This window comes from Odocoileus virginianus, chromosome 12 (assembly GCF_023699985.2).
Source record: "Odocoileus virginianus isolate 20LAN1187 ecotype Illinois chromosome 12, Ovbor_1.2, whole genome shotgun sequence".
Classification (NCBI taxonomy): domain Eukaryota; kingdom Metazoa; phylum Chordata; class Mammalia; order Artiodactyla; family Cervidae; genus Odocoileus; species Odocoileus virginianus.
This window is the reverse complement of record NC_069685.1, coordinates 51,634,382-51,655,944: the sequence shown is the minus strand read 5'-3', so window position 1 is coordinate 51,655,944 and position 21,563 is coordinate 51,634,382. Positions and strand designations below refer to the sequence as shown.

Below are 21,563 nucleotides of genomic sequence, written 5' to 3'. Positions count from 1 at the left end.
ATTCCCCGCTCCTTCTGGCCAGCACCCCGCTCCCCGGACGCACGGCGGCAGCCGGACAGACCGGTGTCAGAACCAGACAGGCCGGAGAGTCGCGGGGTCAGAACTGGACCGGCCGGACATCAACGGTGTCAGAACCACCTTTAATCCCGCCCTACATGACGAGCCCCCGGAGCGCCTCCTCCGTCGAGCGCCACTGGATCAGCTGGATCTGGATCTCCACCGTCAGGGGCTCGGGCTGATAGTCACTTTCGTACACTGAAACCAAAGATTTTATTTCTGAGGGAATATGAAAATGTGAATCTGGAGCGATGAGCGGGTTGGCGGTGCACGGCCGACCCGGGCGACTCCGTCCCCAAAATGCAAACCTGATCTGGGTCCCCAGGCCAGCACGGTTTCAGAATCGCCCTAGGGTCTTAACCGTAATAAGGCATAAATCACATCTAATCAAGTCATTCAACAAGCTTCAATTTGAGTTACAAGATGAACTAGCTGCTTTTTCTTGGGACATCTTTTTCACTTGAAAGAAGGCTGACAAAATACAGTTATTTCTGCACTTCTTTGGTGGGCCCAGTGGCTAGGACCCCACACTCCCAATGCAAGGGGCCAGGTCCATTCCTGGTCAGAGAACTAAATCCCACATGACCTGGGGCAGCCAAATAAATACATATTTTTTTTTTAATGGTTATTTCAACGTGAATATTCGGCAAATATTTTCTAAAAACGAATGAAGCAAGCCTGGCACTCCAGGCAAAACATCTGAAAGCATTTGGATAAATACATTTATAACATTTGCACTTTCAAATAGAACTTTGTAACATTGTATCTGCCGCCATGAACTTAACAGTTTTCCAATACTGGAAGACTTTCCAATGATAGGTTTGATGATAAAGAAGGTGATTTGGAGATAATATAGAAATAAAGAAAGAAAGAAAGAAATATGTGAACAGTTGGAAAATATGTGTAACTCAGTGAACCAGTATTTTACAAAAAACAATGACCAGATGTTAGCAATTGTTCATGCATAAGACAGATGTTCAAAATGCAGTGTTTTTTGTTTTTTTTTTAAAAAGGCAATGTAGACGAATGAATTTAACATAACTTATTATGAAAAACTTCTTCCATATAGATTGTTTCCATGTTGTAAGAATCTTCTTTTAAAAACTACTGGTTGTCAAGCCTGATGTAATGTCAAAGAATATCCACAATTATTTAAAAGTCTATTAAGGTATTTCCCTCTTTTCCAGTTGCATGTCCATGTGAGAATAGATTTTCTTCATACACTTTAACTACAGCAAACATCACAGAGACTGACTGCAGAAGCACCTCTGCATATGTGGCTTTCTCAGTTAAGCCAGAGATTAAAGAAATTAGCAAAAATGTAAAAAGTAAAAGCTTTCTTTAAGCTCATTTTAATCCGAGGGCTTAATGATAAAATTGCTTAAAATCAGTGATAAAGAGAAAACTTTTAAAGCTTAAAGAGAGAGAAAAAGAAGGACACATTATATACAGAGGAACAAAGAATAAAGATGACAGATTTATCATCAGAAAAAAAAATGCAAGCCAGAGGACAGCAGGAGAACAGTGGACATTTAAACACTCAAACTTAAAAACTATCGGTTTAAATTCCTCTCTTTCCTCCCCACTCTCCTTTGGGGGCTCCAACTCTGTGAATGTGATTTCCTTTGAATTTATAAGTCACTGATCACTAATGCTCTGTTCATTTTTTTTTCCAGCCATTTTTCTCTCTGAGTTTAACTCTGGATAGTTTCTACTGCTTCAAGTTCGTTTCCTCAGTTTTCCTTCTGCATTGTCTAATCTGCCATTAATCCCAGAGTACATTTTTCAAGTGATACTGTGATTTTCATCTCTAAAATTCTGATTTATCTTCCATGTCACTATGTAACATGGTCAATCTTTCCTCTAGCTTCTTGGTTATATGGAATATAATGACAAAGACAGCTTTAATGTCCTTATCTATGAATTCTATCATATATGTCATTGCTGAGTCAATTACAATTGATTCAATTTCATTATATACTGAATTATCTTGCTTTTTTACATGCCTGGTAATTTCTCACTGGGTGGCAGACATTGTGAACTTACCTTGAGTGGCTGGCTACCTCACCTTGGCTTGGCTATTTCTGTATTCTTATCAATATCCTTGGGTTTTGTTTTAGGACACAGTTAAATCTGACCCTTTCAGGTCTTGCTTTCCCTTCCTGCTCAGAATCTGTAGTGTTTCCCAGGGTACTGGGCTCAACCCTTTACTCTTCTATCAACAAACTCATATTTTCATGGCTTTAAACACCATCTATAAGCTGATTCGTTCATTCCATCGATGTGCTGGGAGCTGGAGATTGTGTGGCTTTAGAGAATACAAGCATAGCTCCTGCCCTACGAGAGCTTACTCATGTGCACATACGTATGTGTGTGTGTGTTAGTCGCTCAGTCGTGTCTGACTCTTTGCGACCCCATGGACTCTTTGCGTCCACCAGGCTCCTCTATCCATGGGTTATCCAGGCAAGAATATGGGAGTGAGTTGCCATGCCCTGCTCCAGGGAATCTTCCTAACCTAGGGATCGAACCCAGGTCTCCCACATTGCAGGCAGATCCTTTACCATCTGATCCACCAGGGAAGCCCAAGATCTCACATGCTGCGGGGAAACTCAGCCCGTGTGCTGCAACTACTGAGCCCGCACTCTAGAACCCATGCACACCGCAGTGAGAAGCCCTTGCACTGCAACCAGAGTAGCCCCCACGCGCCACCACTGGAGAAAGCCCGCCTGCAGCAATGAAGGCCCAGTGCAGCCATACATAAATACGTTTTTAAAATTAAGCACCTACACGATTCACATCTATGTAGGTATCATTGTGATACCTGTGATCGCTGTGATTTCCTGTAAAGGAAAACAGGACGCTGTGAAGAAGACAAAGGACCTAACCCCAACCAGATGATCAGCTTCCCTGAAGAAGGGCCACTGAAGCTGACTGACCCAAGAAGCAGCCGCGGAGTGATTGGGAAGTGTAAAGTAAGTACTCTGAGTAGACTTCCCCTGTGCAGGCTAAGGAAACTGCAGTCGTTCTGAGTGAAGACCGCTAGGTGGTCTGACCAGGGCAGAGAAGATGGAGTCAAAGAACAGGAGGCAACTCAGCAGCACTGTCGACCACGGGAACTCTGGATGCACCACTCGATTCAGCTTCTCAACTTCACGTCCCCAAAGTTGAGCTCATCTTCCCCCCGGGGGCCCCAATCTCTGCCAGGCAGAAGTCCCACCTACACCTGCTCCCAGTCACCAGGTCGGCCTGTTTCGTCTTCCTCATGGCTCTCTGCTCCGTCTTCTCCACACCATCCCCACCACACATTCCTAAGCCCAGGCTCCGATTCTTGCCTTAAGTGCTTTTTTTTTTTTAAGGTGACTTTTTTTTCCAGCAAGGGAAAATTCTCATAAAATTCAAAACATTTAAACCATTTAAAAGCATACAGTTCGGTGACTTTTAGTAAATTTACAATGTTGTGCATCCATCACCACTAATTCCAGAACATTTTCATCACCCCAAATGGAAACCCATTAAGCAGTCACACCCCTTTCCCCTCCCCCACTTCCAGGCAACCACTGATCTACTCTCTGTCTCTATGGATTTGACTAATCTCAACATTTCATATAAAGTGGAATCATACACTATGCAGTCTTTGGTGTCTGACTTTTTCCCTTAGCACTGAGTTTTCAAGCTTTACCCATGGAGTTGGGTGTGTCAGGGCTTCATTCCTTTTCATGATGGAATAATTCCCCATTGTGTGGGGACTTCTTGGTGGTCCAGTGGCTAAGCTGAGTCTGAGCTCTCAATGCAGGGGGCCCGGGTTCAATCCCTGGTCAGGGAACTAGATCCCACATGCCACAACTAAAAGGTCTCAAGTCCCACAGCTAAAGACCATGCATGCTGCAACTGAAGAATTGGCCTGCTACAACTAAGACCTAGCACAGCAAATAATTTTTTTCTTTAAAAAATCCCATGTATGGGTAGATCACATTTTGCTTATCCGGTTCATTCACTGATGGTCATCTGGGCTGTTTCCACATTGCCTGCTGCTAACAGCACTGCTGTGATCTTACCTTAGACTTTTGCAGCAGTCTCCCAACTGAGCAATGTCTTCCATCTCTCCCTGTAAGCCAAACAGTTCTAAAAATTAAATCTAAAACTTACCTATTTCAATGCTGCCACTGCCCACACAACAAGCCCAAGATTCTCATACAGCAAAGAAGCGCTAATGCCCTGCAGGAGCTTTCCGGGTGGGGCTCACATGGTAAAAGAACCTGCCTGCCAATGCAGGAGACATAAGACACAAGTTCGATCCCTGGGTGGGGAAGATCCCTTGGAGGAGGGTTAAGTATTCTTGCCTGGAGAATCCCCATGGACAGAGGAGCCTGGCGGGCCATAGTCCATGGGGTCACAAAGAGTCAGACATGACTGAGCAACTGAGCATGCCCTGCAGGAGCAAGACTACTGCTGAGCTAGAAGGACACCGGGCACCCCGAAGCCGAGCCTCCCCCACCTACTCCATCCTGGCCCCACCCCAGGATGCCTGTCCCGCCCAGGTCCTGACCACCGCAGGCCCCTGTGCACAGGGCCACAGGGGAGACTCAGGGTTTGGTCCTCAGAGCAGGCATGGCCCTCCCATTGGCTGGAAGATAGGATTCTCCATCTTTCCTCCCTTCAGTCGCCAGTCAGACTGACCCCTCAGGGAGTCCTGCTATATTTGTGCCCTTCCCCCAATTCCTGCACGGAAATCCCAACCCCCCAAGGTGATGCTGTTGGGAGGTGGGGCCTTTGGAAGGCGATTTTGTCATGAGGGCAGGGGGGGGGGGGTGTGGGGCAAGACGGTGGCGGCCCTGGCCCCTCTCACCAGGTGAGGACCCAGGGAGAAGGTGCCAACCAGGAAGAGGACTGTCACCTGGTGCTGCTGGCATCTTGGTCTTGGACTTCACCTCCAGAGCAGCTGAAAATCAACATCTGCTGTTTATTCGCCACCCGCCCTGGGGCAACTTACAGCAACCCTAACGGACCAGGGCTGGTCCCCGGTAAACCCTCCCTGCCCTCTGCCCCTCAGCACCTACCTTTTTTACCTTTCTTATTCTTCTTTGCATCCTGAGAGAGAGAACCACAGAATAAGTTCCTCACTGGAGTGGGGGGGTACCAGAGGAGGGGTGGGTACAGACCCTGGTGGGTGAGAGCTCCCTGGCTCTTAGACCAGAGAGGTGAGGCAGGGTCTCCTCCAGAGGAGCTGCCCGGCCTGCCCACTTGCCTGGCCCCTCGAACTCAGGTGACCCTTGTTGCATGCCCCCACCCCCGCCCTCTTGAGGTTCTGCTCCCCCTTCCCCATCCCACCTCCCTCCCCCTCCCCCCCCCCATAACCAGGCATTTGTGGGCGGGGGAGGGGTGTGTGTGTTGTTGGGGGGCGCCGTTATACCCTGTTAAGTGTCAGCCGGTCAGCTTCCAAGGTCCGGATCACCCCAAAGTTGCACACGGTCGACACGAACGGCTCCCCCGCCAGCAGGGGCTCTAGGACCACTGGGCTGCTGCCCAGCACCCGCAGGACGGGCAGGTCCTGGTGCAGCTCCTTGGGAAGCTCCTTCTGCTTCTTGCTCCCTTTTTGCGCCTGTGGAGAGAGGCCAGGTGGGTGGACAGGGAGGGCAGGAGCCAGGAGCAGCCTCCCCCCACCCAGGCCGCCGCTCCCACCTGGAGGTACCTTGGGGGGCTCCTTCTCCCCTTTGCCTGCCTTGTCTTTGCCCTTCTTGTCTTTCTTGTCTTTCTCCTTCTCCTTCTTGTCCTTCTCTGCTTTGCCCTTCTTAGCAGCCAAGGGACTGTCTGCGGAAGATGGCTGCTCCACAGGCCAGGAGAGAATCTAGCGGGTGGAGGCGGGGAGGGGGCTAGCCAGGATCTTTCTGGAAAAGCACAGAGACCCTGCCAATGCGGGAGCAGGGCTACAGATGCCCGACAGAAAAGCAGAGCACGGGAGACAGGGGCAGCGTATGAACCCTGGGGAGCACGGGCGCCCACCTTCTCCTCCACGACGGTGACCACGGTCCCCGAGAGCAGGAAGGCCTTGAGTGGCACCAGGTCCTTCAGCGTGTGCTGCATCTCGTAGTTGCAGGGGATGACGTCAGACCAGGGCTTGGGGACCGTGCTGAAGAGCACTGTCCTTGGGAGGAGAAAGGCCATATGGTGGGGGGCTGTGCCATCCGGGGAGGGCTTTGAGAAGATCAGCAATATGTGGGTACAGCCAGGGACAGAAGGCCAGGAGGGATGGGGGCACAACACCTGGTGTGGTCTGGGCCCGGCCCCCAGCCACGTGAGCATCCTTACCCTGGGGTTGGGCAGAGCTGGGGATCCAGGAGCGGCCGCAGCTTTGCCAGCTCTTCTGCAGAGTCTATGGACCGTGGCAACGGCTCGGAAGCGCCAGAGACAATGGACTCCTCCAGCTCCCCCGACTCGGACAGGGAGGCCAGCCCAGATTCCAAGGACTCTTCTATGTCTTCGATGATTTCTTCCAGAATGTCCTCATCCAACTGTTCCATGCTGGGAGGCTTGATGATCTGTCAAAGACGTGAAAATACATTCAAGACTGCCAGCCTCAGAGCTCACGCCCAACACGACGTGCACAGCGTGTGAACGGGCACCTGTGCTTGACGGACGTGAAGCAAAGAAACACACGGACTTAGAGGGCAGGGAGTTAAAAACCAACCAAACAAACAAACAAACAAACAAAACACCTCGTCTTGATTCTTCGGAAAGTTCTATGTTAAGAGTAAAGACAGGGACTTCCCTGGACGTTCAGTGGCTAAGACTCCGAGCTCCCAACGCAGAGGGCCTGGGTTCAATCCCTGGTCAGGGAACTAGATCCCACATGCCACAACTAAAGATCCTGCATGCCAGAACAAAGATGGAAGATCCAACATTCTGCAACTAAGACCCGGCACAGACAAATAAATAAATGAATAATAATAGTAAAGAGTCAAAATAGTAACAATTTCTTCACAAGTTAGGAAACCCTCACATTTCTCCTAGTCGGACGACACTGTTGGGTTTTCTTGTGACGGGAAGGGAGAGGGGAGGTATGGGGGGAGTTGGAGAACAGGGTTGGGAGGCTAGCAGCCTAGTCCTAAGAATCTGGGCTGCTCCCTTGTTAGGGCCTTTGCTTTCGTTTCAAGGGGGATTAGGAAGGGGTGAGCATGACTGAGAATTACTCCAGCTTCAAGGGGCTTCCCAGGTGGTGCTAGTGGTAAGCAACCCACTTGCCAATACAGGAGACGTAAGAGATGTGGGTTTGATCCCTGGGTCGGGAAGATCCCCTGGAGGAGGAGATGGCAACCCACTCCAGTATTCTTGCCTGGACAAGCCCAAGGACAGAGGAGCCCGGAGGCTACGGTCCAGGGGATCACGACTGGAGTGACTGACCACACCAGCAACACCAGCTTCAGGAAAGCGGCTGAGCAGAAGCTGCCTTCCTGTTCAGAGGAGGGTACGAATTGGAGAGATCCACGTTAAGGGGCTTCCTGGACCCCTACAGCCATCCTGTCTGCACAGGGGACTGAGAACCCGAGAGCAGAGCTGCCCCAGGCACCCACCTCGGCCAGGACACCGCCATGTTGACTTCCTTCACCTTCTTCATCTTCCACAAAATCGTATGTCACATAGTAGTTGTAAGTGATGAAAGGGCCTTGGGGCCCTGGTTCTGGGTCCAAGACCGAGGAGTCCAGCACCCCTCGGAGGTTGCCAACAGTCACCAGTAACTGTGCCTCGGGCGCCAGGAGATCTGCAGGAGGGAACGGGCAGGGGTGAGGGGAACCGAGGGATGAGATGAACAGACAGGGCAATGAGGGCGGGTGAGCACGCCTCCTGCCTCCTGCTCTGAGCCGGGCTGAGCCTCGCTTTGCAGACTTGGGTTCATGCCCCAGCACTGCCAAGTTCAACACGCAGGGAATTGGGGTAAGTCTCAGGGGCTTCCCTGGTGGCTCGGATAGTAAAGAATCTGCCTGCAGTGCGGGAGACCTGGGTTCGATCCCTGGGTCGGGAAGATCCCCTGGAGAAGGGAATGGCTACCCACTTGAATATCCTTGCCTGGAGAAGTCCAAGGACAGATTTACAGTCCATGGGGTCACAAACAGTCAAGACACGACTGAGTGACTAACACTTTCACTTTCCTTTGGGCAAGACGCCCCTCTTCAGCCTTGTTTTCCTGATCTGTATAATGGAAACGGCAGGAGGTGCTTTGCAGGATGCTTGCAGATGGAGGCTACGTGACTTTAGCCGGTGCCTGACACGCAGGAGGCAGAGCTATTACTAGCCATGTTTCATCACCCTGACCTTGAGAAGACTCTGGTACAGCCACAAGGGGGTGATCTCAAGCCACCAGCAAGCCAAGAAGCTGATGTAAAGAATGCTTCCCATTTGTCTCAGAAGGAAGGGAGGGGACCGTGATGGTCCCGACCCCCTACCGTTTGTCCCCAAATCTCAATCACGTGGATCAAAATCTGGGAGAGAACTCTGCCCAAGAAAGTGAGTTACACCTGACCGGGGTCTGAGTCACCTGAGGAGCTGGGTGACACACAAGACATGTGTACCCAGTCGGGTGGTGGGTGGGCCGGGGGGGCCCCCCTTGACAATTCCCCCATGCCCTGCACCTTGGCCCCCTCACCCTCGCTGTGGCTGAGCCCCCGGAAGAGATGCTTCTCGCTGGATGACACGGTGATGTCGTCCAGCACACAGAGCCTGGCCAGGCTGTCGATGGTGAGGCCCCGGTAGTGGGGCACCAGGGCCAGGGGATTGCCCTGGAGAAGCAGCAGCCTGAGGTGCGGGAGTGTCTGCAGGCCGGCCACCATGCTCTGCAGGTCCGTCAGGTTGTTGAAGCTCAGGTCCAGGGAGACGAGGTTGGGCCTGAAAGGTGAGCGGCACGGCCCAGGAGCACGAGGCCAGATGAGCAGAGGGGTGGGGACGGGCAGCTGTGGTCTTGGCACTGCGCCTGCATCTGCCAGCACCCCCAGCAGCCTGAGTCCCGGCTGGACAAGGCCCGGTGCTGAGGGCGGGATGGGAGACTGTGGCCCACCCTGACACCCAGGCCTCGGGCTGCTCTCGACCTGAGTTAGCTCCCTGTCCGGATGGAGCCCCCGGCTCCCCCGACCCCCTCGCTCTTGCTGTGCACAGAGGTGGCTGTCACATCCTGCCTCCACTCAACTTGTATGTGTATAGACCTCTTCTCAGCTAACCATCTGGCTATCTCCTATACATCTAGAAGCTTCTCAGCAGAGATGGACAGACCGGTGAGGAAGGTGAAGGCAGGCCTCTGTACGGAGGAGCTGTGGGGATGGGGTAGGAGAGTCCGACAAACAGGGGGGCCTGGGAAGAGGGGGTGTGAGGCTCGAAGGGTCTAGAAGCTAGAAGAAGTACCCCAGAATCAGACCAGGCCACGACCAAGGGGAAGCTGTGGCCTGGTTCGTTCCTTTTATTTTTTTATATTGACACATTTATTTGACTGCGCCAGGTCTCGGTCGTGGATGCGGAATCTAGTTTCCTGACCAGGAATCAAACCCAGGGCCCCTGCTTTGGAAGCGTGGAGTCTTAGCCAGTGGACTGCCAGGGAAGTCCCTGGTTTGTTTCTTGGGGCACGTGGGTGAAGAAGAACCAGCCGCTAGGGACAGAGGAGGCGCCCCGCACCTTCCACCTGGTGGCAGGCCTCCCTACTGTGCAAACCAGAAAGTGAACGGATTCCAGCTCTGGAGTAGGGACAATAGCAACAGCTCACAAGGGGACACCTCATCAGCACAATCCCGCCGTCACACGTGACCATCTCCCAGCCGCACCTGCCCTTCTTCCCTCCTCTCATCCTGTCCTGATGTTGACCAGCCAGTCACAGAAATATCCGAGAAGAATACTTCGTTTGGACTGGCACACAGATTTTACACAATACCAGCCTCCTTCAGGAGAACTGGTGAAAGCATCAGAAAGATGGATTCACAGGACATGTGCCCTCCTTTTAAATTCAAAACAACAGAAGATGGAGCTTTCACACATACATGTTTCTATGAAGTCCACACTCAGCATCAATCAGGTGACGTTATCTTAAGCCTGTTTTCCAAATCAAAGACCAGAACACTTAAGGGACGTCCCTGGAGGTCCAGTGGTTAAGACTCCGCGCTTCCACGGCACGGGTTTGGTCCCTGGTTGGGGAACTAAGATCCTATATGCCGTGTGGCCAAAGATTTTAAATGAATAAATTTACAAAAAATAACCAGAACGCTTAGAACTCTGGCAGAGTTCTGAACTCAGCTGTCACACACAGCCCAAATTGTGTGTTCTCTTTCTACGCTTCGCAGCTTCCCTGACGATGGAGGTCAGTGGAAGTCAGGGATATGGAATCATGCATGGTCAAGGCTGTGCAGAGGCAGCTTTGCCAAGATAGAGAAAGAAGAGGAAGGAGGAAATTAGGGTCAGAGACAGGCCTTCCACGAGCACGTTCCCAGGCCACCTGGGAAAGCTGTCCTGCTCCTCGAGGCCTTCCTGGGCTGTGAGGAAAGATCTTTCGTGAACCTCAGCCCAGGGAGGTCTTCCCCAGGATTCTGAGTCCTGGGAATCCTCATAAAGGCTTTGACAGGTCTCTCTGGCCCCGCTTCCTCTGAGGGAGGGTTTTTTTTTTTTTTTTTTTTAAATGTGGATCATTTTTAAAGTCTTTATTGAATATGTTACAATGTTGTTTCTGTTTTATGTTTTAGGGGTTATCGGCCCCAAGGCATGTGGAATCCCCGACCAGGGATCGAACCTGCAATGCCCTGCATTGGAAGGCAAAGTCCTAACTGCTGGACTGCCGGGGAAGGCCCTCCTCTGATAGGCTTTCACGGGTGGTCTCGGCTGCCCTCAGACGTCTCAGATTGCCTACTGCTCATCCACCAAGGAGACAAAGTCAAAGCAGACTTGTCTGTAGGGCAGTGGTTCTCAGGTGGGGGTGGCTTTTCCCCCTAGTGGCCATGTGGTACTTTGGGTCACCACAGCGGGCCTGGGGTGGACGCTCCTGGCCTCTGATGGGCGGAGGCCAGGGAGCTGCAGGATGGCCCTCAGAACCAAGAATTCACTGGCCCGAACGGCAACAGGAATCCTGAATTGGAAGCACGTCCTCAAAGCAAAAGGTCCACTCACTCTCATCGGCTCTTGGTGCCCTTCCCTGGGCCTCAGTGGGATTTTTTGTTTATGGGGTCAGAGGAAAAAACCCTAGGTCTGAACTTAGCAGCCAACCAGGAGTTATTATAGAAAAGAGCAAAGCTGAGTTCTCCAAGCCCCCAGCTTAGAGGGGCCCATGTGGCGCGCTCAATCCCCTCCCCCCTCTTCCCACGGGAAGCTCCCAAGTTACCAGTGGTCGCTGGTGACGTACAGACTCTCCAGGGGCCCCAGGAGTTTGTTGTGGCCCAGCCCCAAGTGCTGGAGCTGCGGGGGCGGGTGACGGCACAGACACCGCATGCTGGTTATCTTGTTGCCATACAGCTCCAGGACCTGAGACGAGCGGACAGACAGCCCGTGAGCCCGGGGAGATCAGAGTCCACCCCCTCCCTCGGCCCTGGGCAACTTAGGAGGGGAGCTGCGAAGTACTCAAGCCTTATCTCTCTGGGCCCACCTGGACTCCCTTCTAAGGATCTGGGAAGAGGGACTTCCCTGGTGGTCCAGTGGCTAAGACTCCACGCTCTCAGTGCAGGGGGTCCAGGTTCAATTCCTGGTCAGGGAACTAGATCCCATAGGCTGCTACTAAGACCCAGTGCAGCCAAGTACATAAATATTTAAAAATAAAGTAAAAATATAATAATAAAGTAAATACAGCCTTTGGGTTGGTGAACACTGGCGTACAGGAATCTAAGTCCCTGCCTTCGAGGCTTTGGGGTGTGTACCTAGGAAGGGAATTTCTGGGCCACGTGGAAATCCTGTGTTTCACTTTTTAAGGGATCTGGCCAACCTTTCAAAAGCCTTGGACCCACCCTTAGCACACAGACATGATAGTCAAACCTCTTGGGGAGTGGGCAAGGGAGGGGCAGGGTCTCTGGGCAGCTCTGGCTCCAAGACCCAGAATGGAACCTGGGATCCTTTACTTTGAGAGTTGGGGGCAGGTTGGTGGTGTCAATCTCCTTGATTTGATTAGCACTCAGCACCAACTCTTTTAGCTTCACAAATTTCAGGAGCTCTTTGTCCACCAGGCTCACCTGGAAGGGAGGAAAGGGAGATCGGAGCTGCAGTGGCCAGGGCGGCCCTGGCGTCTACTGGAGGACCGCAATGGTGCATCCAGCCCCAGAGGGTGACTGCCCCACACCCTGACCCCGTTCCTCTCTTTGTGTCTTCCCTACAGCCTTCTGCCAGGGCCTGCAGCGGCCTCCCACCTCTCAAGCCTCACCCCTCCTCTGACACCCTTCCAACTTCGCTGTCTTGTGTCCCCTGGGGGACTGTCAGCTCCCGAGGGCAGGAATCAGAGCCATGGTGAACCCTGTGGTCTTAAGGGACCACTCTAGTTTCCATCCCGCAGAGTCAGGCCAGAAATTTCAGGGGCCTGTCTATGAATCCTCAGTTGACTTTGGCTCCAAGGACATTACGGGCCATCCTGGCTGGGCCTCCCTTCTCTGCGGCGACAAACTGGGTCAGTTTGCCAGGCTTGGTAGTCCTGCTCTGTGGACAAGCTGGTGAGATTAATCAGGAGGAGGGCAGAGCTAGGTCTTACCACCTGGTCCCGTAAGACAAATGGCTCCCCTCTCATCAGCCCTGTACCTGAGGCTCACTCCCAGCACTCACATCCTTGTCCACCACCCGGAGCGACCTGAAGTAGGTGTAGAAGAAGCTGTCTTTGAGCATCAGTGGATTCTGGATGGCCAGCTCTTTCAGGAAAAGGTCCTCTGCGCTTGAGCCCTCCACCAGAGCCCAGGGTGAGTGGGCGCTGCGGACTAGGCCCAGCAGATCCTCCACCGTCTCCTCCCCAGGGCTCAGGGCCCTCTCCTCTCTGGGGATCAGCTTCCGCCATGCTCGGCTAGTTTGAGGAAGAAATCGTGACTTATTCTGCAGTAGGGGTGGGGGTGGGGGGGAGGAACAGAATTTCTTTCTTTATGACTCAACCTCTCTCAAGGATTCAAAACTCTCAAAATGGAATAGACAGGACGATCAGGGTGAGCTTAGAAGCCAGGAGGTGTAAAAGGCGATTTGTGGGAGGTAATTAGCCAAGGAAAGGTTTCTGAAGCAGAGGTGGCAAAGGCTGAACATCTGGCCCTTTAGATGCCATAAGTGGAAGATGAAAGATTTTGGTCCTTGAGTTTACTGTTTTCCACCCCTTCGTCTTGAGAGATGTCTGCCTATGAAACCCCAAAGCACAGCACAATGCAGGCACAATGTAGGGGCCCAGTCAATGTTTGTTCATGAAACAAGTTAATTAGTTCCTTGATTAACATCTCGGTTTTCTCTTCTGTGAAAATGGGGACCAGCCTGACAAGGGAATGTGGGGTCCCAGCTTCGCACTAGTCAATCCTAAAGGAAAACGGCCCTGAATATTCATTGGAAGGACTGATGCTGAAAGTGAAGCTCCAATACTCTGGTCACCTGATGCAAAGAGCCGACTCACTGGAAAAGACCCTGATGCTGGGAAAGACTGAGGGCAGGAGAAGAAGGGGACGACAGGATGAGATGGTTGGATGGCATCACCGACTTATTGGACTTGAGTGTGATCAAACTCTGGGAGAGAGTGAAGGACAGGGAAGCCTGGCGTGCTGCAGTCCATGGGGTCTCAAAGAGTTGGACAGGAACACCAAAAAGTTTCCCATCAAGCCCATGGGAACCATTCAGGACTCAAGACTTCCTGGCACACTTGAGAAGCCCCTGGTTCTGAGGGTCATGCTCCTCCTGCACTTAGCTGGTGAGGACGGCCCCTTTGGCCACATCGCAGCAGGGTCCTAACTGTAAACCTGCTCTCAGGACGATATTTCACCCCTAAAGGAGGCTGGTGTCTTTAAGAGAGCCTGCCCCGGGGTCCCTGCCCTCTACCCTGGGTCAGCGCCCACAGACCACAGGCAGGGTCCTAACTGTGAATCTGCTCTCAGGACGATATTTCACCCCTAAAGGAGGCTGGTGTCTTTAAGAGAGCCTGTCCCGGGGTCCCTGCCCTCTACCCTGGGTCAGCGCCCACAGACCACAGGTGGGGGCCTATCTCTTCCACCCCTGCAGCGTCCCTGTTCCCACAGTCCACCCCCATCCCCATCCCTAGGTCAGGACGCTCCCCAAACGCCCAGATCCAAACATCCTCTCCAGGCTTCTCCATATCAACCAACTCCTGGGGCTGGTGGCGCCCTCAGCACCCGGGGCCAGCCCTTCCCCAGCCCCGCTCTGCGTCCCTAGGCCCTGGCCTGGCCCCGGGTCGGTGCCCTCCGTTTCCCAGATCCCCGAGCCCCTCCCCCGGCCGCCCCGCCAAGGGCCCGCACCCAGCTGCCGGTGCCGCACGGGAACTCGTGCAGACACAATTGTCGCAGGTGCTCCCGGACCGCGGCGCTCAAGGTCCGGGTCTCCGGCTCCATGCTCGCGAGTTCGCCACGCCGGCTGGTTGCTAGGCAACCCCCGGGACGCCCCAGGCGGCGGAGGCGCGGTTGCGCAGGAGCTCCTGGAACCCACTATTTTCGCCTGCGGACAAAGTTTTCCGGCAGCCAGGAATCAGAGACCCAACTGCGCAGGGTTAGCAATACTCTTCCCACCACCGCCTGGGGGTGATTACTGTGGTGGCTCCGGCAGGTATTGAGCGCTTCCCAGCTGCTAATCTGTTTCTTCTCTGGAGCACCCTCGGAATAAAGTATTAATTCTTATCCCCCTTTGGCGGAGCTGGGGAGGAGAAATGAATCCAAGAACGAACAGTCCTCTCTAATCAGTGGATTCCAAGGTGGATCCCTTTAATCCCCGCGTCAGAAGTTTTAATCACTGTCCACCCAGACAACAGATTTAGCACCAGGGCCCCACTTTAGACTGGTCCAATCTCGGCTGGCAATGGACTCCTGGGCACCGGTTTGTGAAATTAACGGGATAAGATGATGGGAGTGGGGGCTTACTTGGTGGTCCAGTGGCTAAGATTCCACAGTCCTAATGCAGGGGGCCTGTGTTCCATCCCTGGCCAGGGAACTAGATCCCATATGCTGCAGCTAACAGTTCACATGCTGCAACTCAAAAGATCCCGCATGCTGCAACTAAGACCTGGTGCAGCCAAATAAATAAAAATAAATATATAAAAAGAGATGGTTCTGGTTCCTATAATTTGAAAATGCAACATCTTGACTGAGATCTAATGTATGTAACTAAAATTCACCCATTTAAAGTGCACAATTCTTAAGTATATTCATAGTGCCACTATATCCATAGTGCAGCTCTCACTGTAATCTAATTTTCAACTTTTTTCTTCATCCCAAAAGGACACACAGCATAATAGTTTTAAGGTTCAGATATGTTGCAGCGTGTCTGTACTTCATTCCTTCTTATGGCTGGATAATATTCTATATATGGGTATAAGGCACTTTTGTTTATCCATTCATCAGTTGAAGGACATCTGAGTTGTTTCTACTTTTTGATTGATGAATAATGCAGCTATGAACATTCATGTACAAGTTTTGTATGAACATAAGTTTTCATTTCTCTTGGGTAGATACTTAGGAATGAAATTTTTGGGTCATATGGTAACTTAACGTTTCACATTTTGAGGACCTGCTAAACTATTTTACACAGAAGCTGTACCATTCATTTTACATTTCTACCAGCAATATATGAGGGTTCCACTTTTTTCATATCCTCACCAACACCAATTATTTTACATTTACAAAAACTATAGCCATCTTAATAGGTATAAAGTAGTATCTCTTTGTGGTTTTTATTTGCATTTTCCTAATGCCTGACAAAGAGATGGGAATACCAGACCACCTGTCCTGCCTCCTGAGAAATCGTTATGCAAGTCAAGAAGCAACAGTTAGAACTGGACATGGAACAACAGACTGGTTCCAAATTAGCAAAAGAGTACAGTTCAGTTCAGTCTGACAAGACTGAGGGACTGAACTGAACTGAACTGAATGCCTGACTGGGCTCCCCTGGTGGATCAGTGGTAAAGAATACGCCTGCTAATGCAGGAGACATGGATTCGATCCCTGAGTTGGGAAGATCCCGTGGAGAAGGAAATGGCAACCCACTCCAGTATCTTGCCTGGAGAATTCCATGGACAGAGGAGACTGGTGGCATACAGTCCATGGGGTCCCAAAAGAATGGGACACGACTGAGTGACTAAATAACAACAACAACAACAATGCCCGACTAATGATGTTGAACATCTTTTCAAGCGCTTATTGGCCATTTGTCTTCTTTGGAGAAATGTCTATTCAAATACCTTGGTCATTTTAAAACTGGGTCTGTTTGTTTTTTATCATTGAGTTGTAAGAGCTTTTATATGTTCTGGATGCTAGCCCCCTGTCTTGTTCATGATTTTCTCCCATTCTGGAGGTTGTCTTTCACTTTCTTGGTAGTGTCCCTTGACAAGCAAAAGGTTTTAATTTTGCTGAGATGTAATTTATCTGTTTTTATTTTCCCCCTTTGGTTGTTTGTGCCTTTGGTGTCATTTTAAGAAACCACTGCCTAATCCATAAAACTGAGTTTTGAGCATTCTTTCTATATTCTGCTCAGAATTCCTTTGTTGGATTTGCATTTGGTTAACATTCTTTTTCCCTAGTTTTGGCTTGTCTTTTCATCCTCTCAACAGGGTTTTTAGAAGAGAATTATATTTTTTTAATTTTGAGGAAGTCCAATTTACTGACTGTGATCCAAAAACACCCACTGTTTTGGACATCTTTCATTCTTTTTGATTGTCCTATTTTAGAACACCTTTACTACTGTTAGAAAAATTTCCCAGAACTTGGAAATAAGACAAAAAGGGAGCCATACATCTTTTAAAAGAATAAAACAAATATCCAAGAATCTACAATGATATAAACACATCAAAGAGATGGACCAGGGAGGATGCCTGGGATTCTAGTGACATGACTGAGTGGCTTTACTTTTTCCCCCATTCCAAAACCACAGTATGGCTTCCCTTTGCCCAACAATTTATTCAACACCCACTAGCAAACTTCCCAGTGACCTCATGTTCTCAAACCTACTGTATATCTCTTCAGCCTTTATCTTATTTGACCTCTCTATGCCTTTTGATGGTGCCAATCATTTCCTCCTTCTTGAAACCACTTCTTATCTTGTCCCATGACCACATGTTTTTCTAGTACATTTCTTTCCCTCTTGAGGATGTCTTCTCGGTGTTTTAGACTAAATCCTCTTCCTGCACCTGTTCCATTAATGGAGATGTGTCCCAGGTCTCCACCCTTGATTCACAACTTACATTGGTCCTCCCTCTTAGACGTCCAGTTTCATCAACACAATATACAGTTCGTACCCAATGTATGTCTCTGGTTCCTTCCTTCAAGCTCCAAGTCCAAATGACCAGTGGCCTTCTGTACACTTCCACCTTACCACATCAAGAAATAAATTCTTTATGTCACCTGAGTCCTGTAATCCTCTCCCAGTATGGACCAACAACATCTATCCAGTTGCCCAAACAAGACACCTGGAAGTCATCCTCAATTCCTCCCTTTCCATTATCCCCAGATCAATCAATCACCTCCTAAAGACTGGATTCTGTCTTCTACAGATTTTGCCAATCCATCCACAGGTCTTCATTGCTGCTCTCACTATCACCCTGGTTCACAGGGTATGAACCTCCGTTCTGGCTATGTTGAATGTGAGGTCCAGGTGGGCCATTCAGGTGGAGATGTCCATCAGGCAGCTGGACATTTAGATAAAAGGAGAGAGACATAAAAGTGTGAGGGACATAGACCAAGCACTGGGCCCTTTGAGGCATATCCACTAAAGAGCAAAGCAGGAAGATGATTCAGCCTCAGAAGGCACTGTGAGAGGCTGATATCCAAAACATATCAGGATAACATTTTCGGAGGGGAAAATGTTCTCAAGAAGAGGAAGTTGTTGACATTATTGCATGCCATGAAAGGATAAAGTCAAATGATAACTGAAAAGAACCCAGTAAGGTTGGCAATATGAGGTCACTAGACACTATATGGGTTCTCACAAAAGTCATAAACTTAACAGCTTAAAACCACAAAGTTTGCTACTGTTCAGTCCCTAAGTCATGTCTGACTCCTTGCAACCCCATGGACTGCAGCACGCCAGGCTTCCCTGTCTTTCACTCTCTCCCAGAGTTTCCTCAAACTCATGTCCATTGAGTCAATGATGCCAGCCAACCATCTCATCCTCTATTGCCCCCGTCTCCTCCTGCCCTCAATCTTTCCCAGCATCAGGGTCTTTTCAGATGAGTCAGCTCTTCACATCAGGTGGCCAAAGTATTGGAGCTTCAGTTTCAGCATCAGTCCTTCCAATGAATATTCAGGGTTGACTCCCTTTAGGGTTGACTGGTTTGATCTCCTTGAGAGAGTCTCCAAGGGACTCTCAAGTCTTCTCCAGTGGCACAGTTCGAAAACATCAATTCTTTGGTACTCAGCCTTTTTTATGGTTGAACTCTCACACTCCGTACAAAAACCATAGCTTTGACTATACAGACCTCTGTTGGCAAAGTGATGTTTCTGCAGGTCAGGAATCCAGTATGGTGTAACTGGATTCTGTTCTCTGCTTGTGGTCTTACCAGACTAAAGTCAAGGTATCAGCTGGGGCTGCAGTTCTCACCTGGGGCCCAGGGGCCTCTTCCCAACTCACTGGTTGTTGGTCAAACTCATTTTCTTCTCATGCTTTCCACCCGGACCCTCCACCTTCAAGCTAGCAATGGAAGTTGGGTCATTCTCATACTTTGAGTCTCTCTTACCTCTATCCTTCCTCTTTAAGTCTCATGTGATGACACTGGGCCCATCTGGTAATCAACTTACCTTAGGGTCAACTGATTAGTAACCTGAATTACATCTGCAAAGTCTCCTCTGCCATGTAATGGAACACCATTGTGGGAGTAAACACCAGAGGGTGTAAGTCATGGGGGCAAAATGTTACCTAGTGTGGACTTTTCTAGACGGTTTTGAATAAATCATTGGAGTGAAAACCATATTGTGAGGTAAAAGTGAGCCTAGATCTCTCTGAAGAAGCTTGGATAAGAGGAGGAAAGAGGGGACTTCCCTGGTGGTCCAGCGGCTAAGACTGTGCTCCCGATGCAGTTGGCCTGGGTGTGATCCCAGCGAACTGGATCCCACATTTTGCAACTAAGACCCAGTGCAGCCAAACAAATAAATAAAACTAAATATTTTTTAAAAGAAGAGGAAAGAGACAGCAATGACTAGAGGGGTACTTGGGCTTAAGGGTGGAAGGGGGTTGCCAACTGTCTCCTCTGGTGTACACTGGGGTCTATGAACCACCCAGATCTGACCTCATCCCTGAGCTTGTGACTTTTATCCAGTGGCTGACCTGACATTAAATAGATGCCCAGCGGGCATCTCAAACTTACCTCACTCCAAATAGGACTCTTGATTTCTCGTCTCCACACTTTTCCCCCCATGGCCCATTAACCATTCAGTGGCTTTATTTAAACCCCTGGAGTCACCCTTGACTCCTCTCTTCAGTTCATCTCCATACCAGTCCACCAGCCAGCCCCGTAGATCTCCAACTACTGCATCCTGGTCCAAGTCACCATCACCTCTCACCTGCACGGCTGCATAACCCAACTGGGTGCTCTGCTTCCACCCTGGATCACACAATCCATTGTCTACTCAGCGGCCTCTCTCTTTCTCATTCTCTAAAGGACACCAGAGCCTATGTTTCCCTACATACAGCCATGCAGCGGTGCCTCATCACACTTAGAATTAAACCCAAATTCTTTTTTTTTCCTTTGGATGCACCACATGTGACATGTGGGATCCTAATTTCCCAATCAGGGATCGAACCCATGCCCCCTGCAATAGAGGAACTGGAAGCTCGGAGTCTTAACCACTGAACCTCCCGGGAAGTCCTAAAGCTAAGTTCCTTATGCCCTCTGTGACCTGGCCTCTGCCCAGCTCTCCACCACCCTCTCCTTCTCTCAGTTCATTCCAGCTACCGTGACCTGTGACATCAAGATCATTTTTGCACCATGGGACCCCCTGCTTGGAGCACCCATTCACCAGATCTTCCCACAGCAGACTGCTACTCATCTTTTAGGTCTCAGCTTCAGTGATATCTCATTAGAGAGACGTTTCCTGCTCCCCTGACTACATATGTCATCAATCACTCTCTGCCTATCTCTATCTCTGATCCACTCTTGTTTACTAACGGTGTTTGTTATCAGCTCCTTGCCCCTGAGATCACCAGTTTCCTGAAGGCAGAGACCTCATCTAACTTTTTGGCCATCATTTCTGAGAGCTAAGAACATCAAGTCAGAGTTGGCGCTCAAAATACGAGTAAGTGATTTCAACAAATAACTCCGGGACTTTCCTGGTGGTGTGGTGGTTAAGACTTTGTGCTTCCCTTGCACTGGGCCTGGTTATGGAACTAAAATCCCACATGCTGCGAGCAGCCCGGCCAGAATATATAAAAACTAAAAATTAAAAAACTAGTTGACAAGAACCAGGTAACTCCGGAGCACGGATTCTGGCTCGAGGCCTGAGGTTGCAAAGATGCTGTGGAGGAACCAATGATGTTCCAGGCCAAGCAGAGCGGAGTCAGTGCCTTTGACGCAGTTGAGTTCACGGTGGTTCTCAGGGCTGTCCCCGAGTTCTGGCATGGGCATGCTTCAGAAATTTCCAGTGATAATACATTTTACAAGCTTTGTACCAGCTTTACACCTACACGCACTCACTATGACCCCCCCAGAAGTTTCCTATGGGGCACTGACCCTCAACCCCAGTTAGTCATACGTTCCTTGGGGGTTCTGCCTGTCAACCCTGGGGGCTTCAAAATTTCTTCTAGTCAAATCACCAAGCTCTTTCCAAGAAGAAATGGCAAAGACGTGTATGCCTTCCTGTGGGCGCCTTGTGTGTATCTGCGCTGAGTCAGGCATCTCCCCACCTTGAGGGTAACCTCAGCATTTCCTTCCAGCCTTGCTTTCATCCAGGCTCGGATGGCAGAAATTTGAAAGTGCTTTCTGGAGAAAAGCTGAGTAATGATTTTGCCATGGGTGGGACTTTTAGTGTCCGTCTTCCTCGCAACTGGCCCTTCGTATATATACCTCCCTGAGTATGGCGAGCACATCTCACTCCAGCAGCTGTTGCCAAAGCAGCCTCGCTCTCTCCTGCCATGGTCTCCTCCTCAGGTATCACCGGGTCCCGCGGGCACTGATGCTGGGGGGCACGGTCGGGTCTCCCCAGACGGAGAGGAGGACTGGAGGGGCCCAGCCCGGCACAGCTCCAGCGGTGGGAGCTGGGGTGGGTGGGGGTGTACGGTCCGCATCTCACAGCCTCACTTTCTTTTTCCAGGATCCTCGGGGCTTGCCCTGTTCCTGCTCTGCTGTTCGGGAGCCTTGCTCTCCTCCCATAGCCATCCACTACGGCGAGACATACAAT

General features: G+C 50.4%; 1 protein-coding gene and 1 long non-coding RNA gene across 3 annotated transcripts; one reads left to right on the top strand and one right to left on the bottom strand.

Moving 5' to 3' along the window:
• Positions 1-29: 29 nt before the first annotated feature.
• LRRC43 (leucine rich repeat containing 43) lies at positions 30-14,588 on the bottom strand. 2 transcript variants are annotated; one of them, XM_020882602.2, is made up of 13 exons: positions 14,487-14,588; positions 12,817-13,077; positions 12,126-12,236; positions 11,399-11,538; positions 8,696-8,934; positions 7,626-7,813; positions 6,364-6,593; positions 6,058-6,199; positions 5,747-5,902; positions 5,468-5,656; positions 5,115-5,145; positions 4,952-4,996; positions 30-255 (listed from the first exon to the last, which is right to left on the bottom strand). In XM_020882602.2, the coding sequence occupies exons 1-13, from the start codon at positions 14,577-14,579 to the stop codon at positions 152-154; spliced, it is 1,929 nt and encodes a 642-aa protein (XP_020738261.2). In that variant the 5' UTR covers positions 14,580-14,588; the 3' UTR covers positions 30-151. The 2 variants fall into 2 exon arrangements, with proteins under 2 accessions (XP_020738261.2, XP_020738268.2); XM_020882609.2 differs by lacking the exon at positions 4,952-4,996 and adding an exon at positions 3,624-3,626 and having other exon boundaries at positions 30-276.
• Positions 14,589-14,647: 59 nt separating this feature from the next.
• Positions 14,648-21,287, top strand: LOC110130527 (uncharacterized). The gene is made up of 3 exons (XR_002311872.2): positions 14,648-14,733; positions 20,351-20,462; positions 21,100-21,287. It is a non-coding gene; the product is annotated as an uncharacterized lncRNA (long non-coding RNA).
• Positions 21,288-21,563: the final 276 nt, after the last annotated feature.

Excerpts from the sequence above, each read along its gene's own strand:
- LRRC43 (XM_020882602.2), bottom strand. The coding sequence starts at position 14,579 with ATGGAGCCGGAGACCCGGACCTTGAGCGCCGCGGTCCGGGAGCACCTG. Across the intron at positions 12,237-12,816 it reads TCCGGGTGGTGGACAAGGAT|GTGAGCCTGGTGGACAAAGA; the intron begins GTGAGTGCTGGG and ends CCTCCCTTCCAG. Across the intron at positions 11,539-12,125 it reads ACCTGCCCCCAACTCTCAAA|GTCCTGGAGCTGTATGGCAA; the intron begins GTAAAGGATCCC and ends CGCTCGTCTCAG.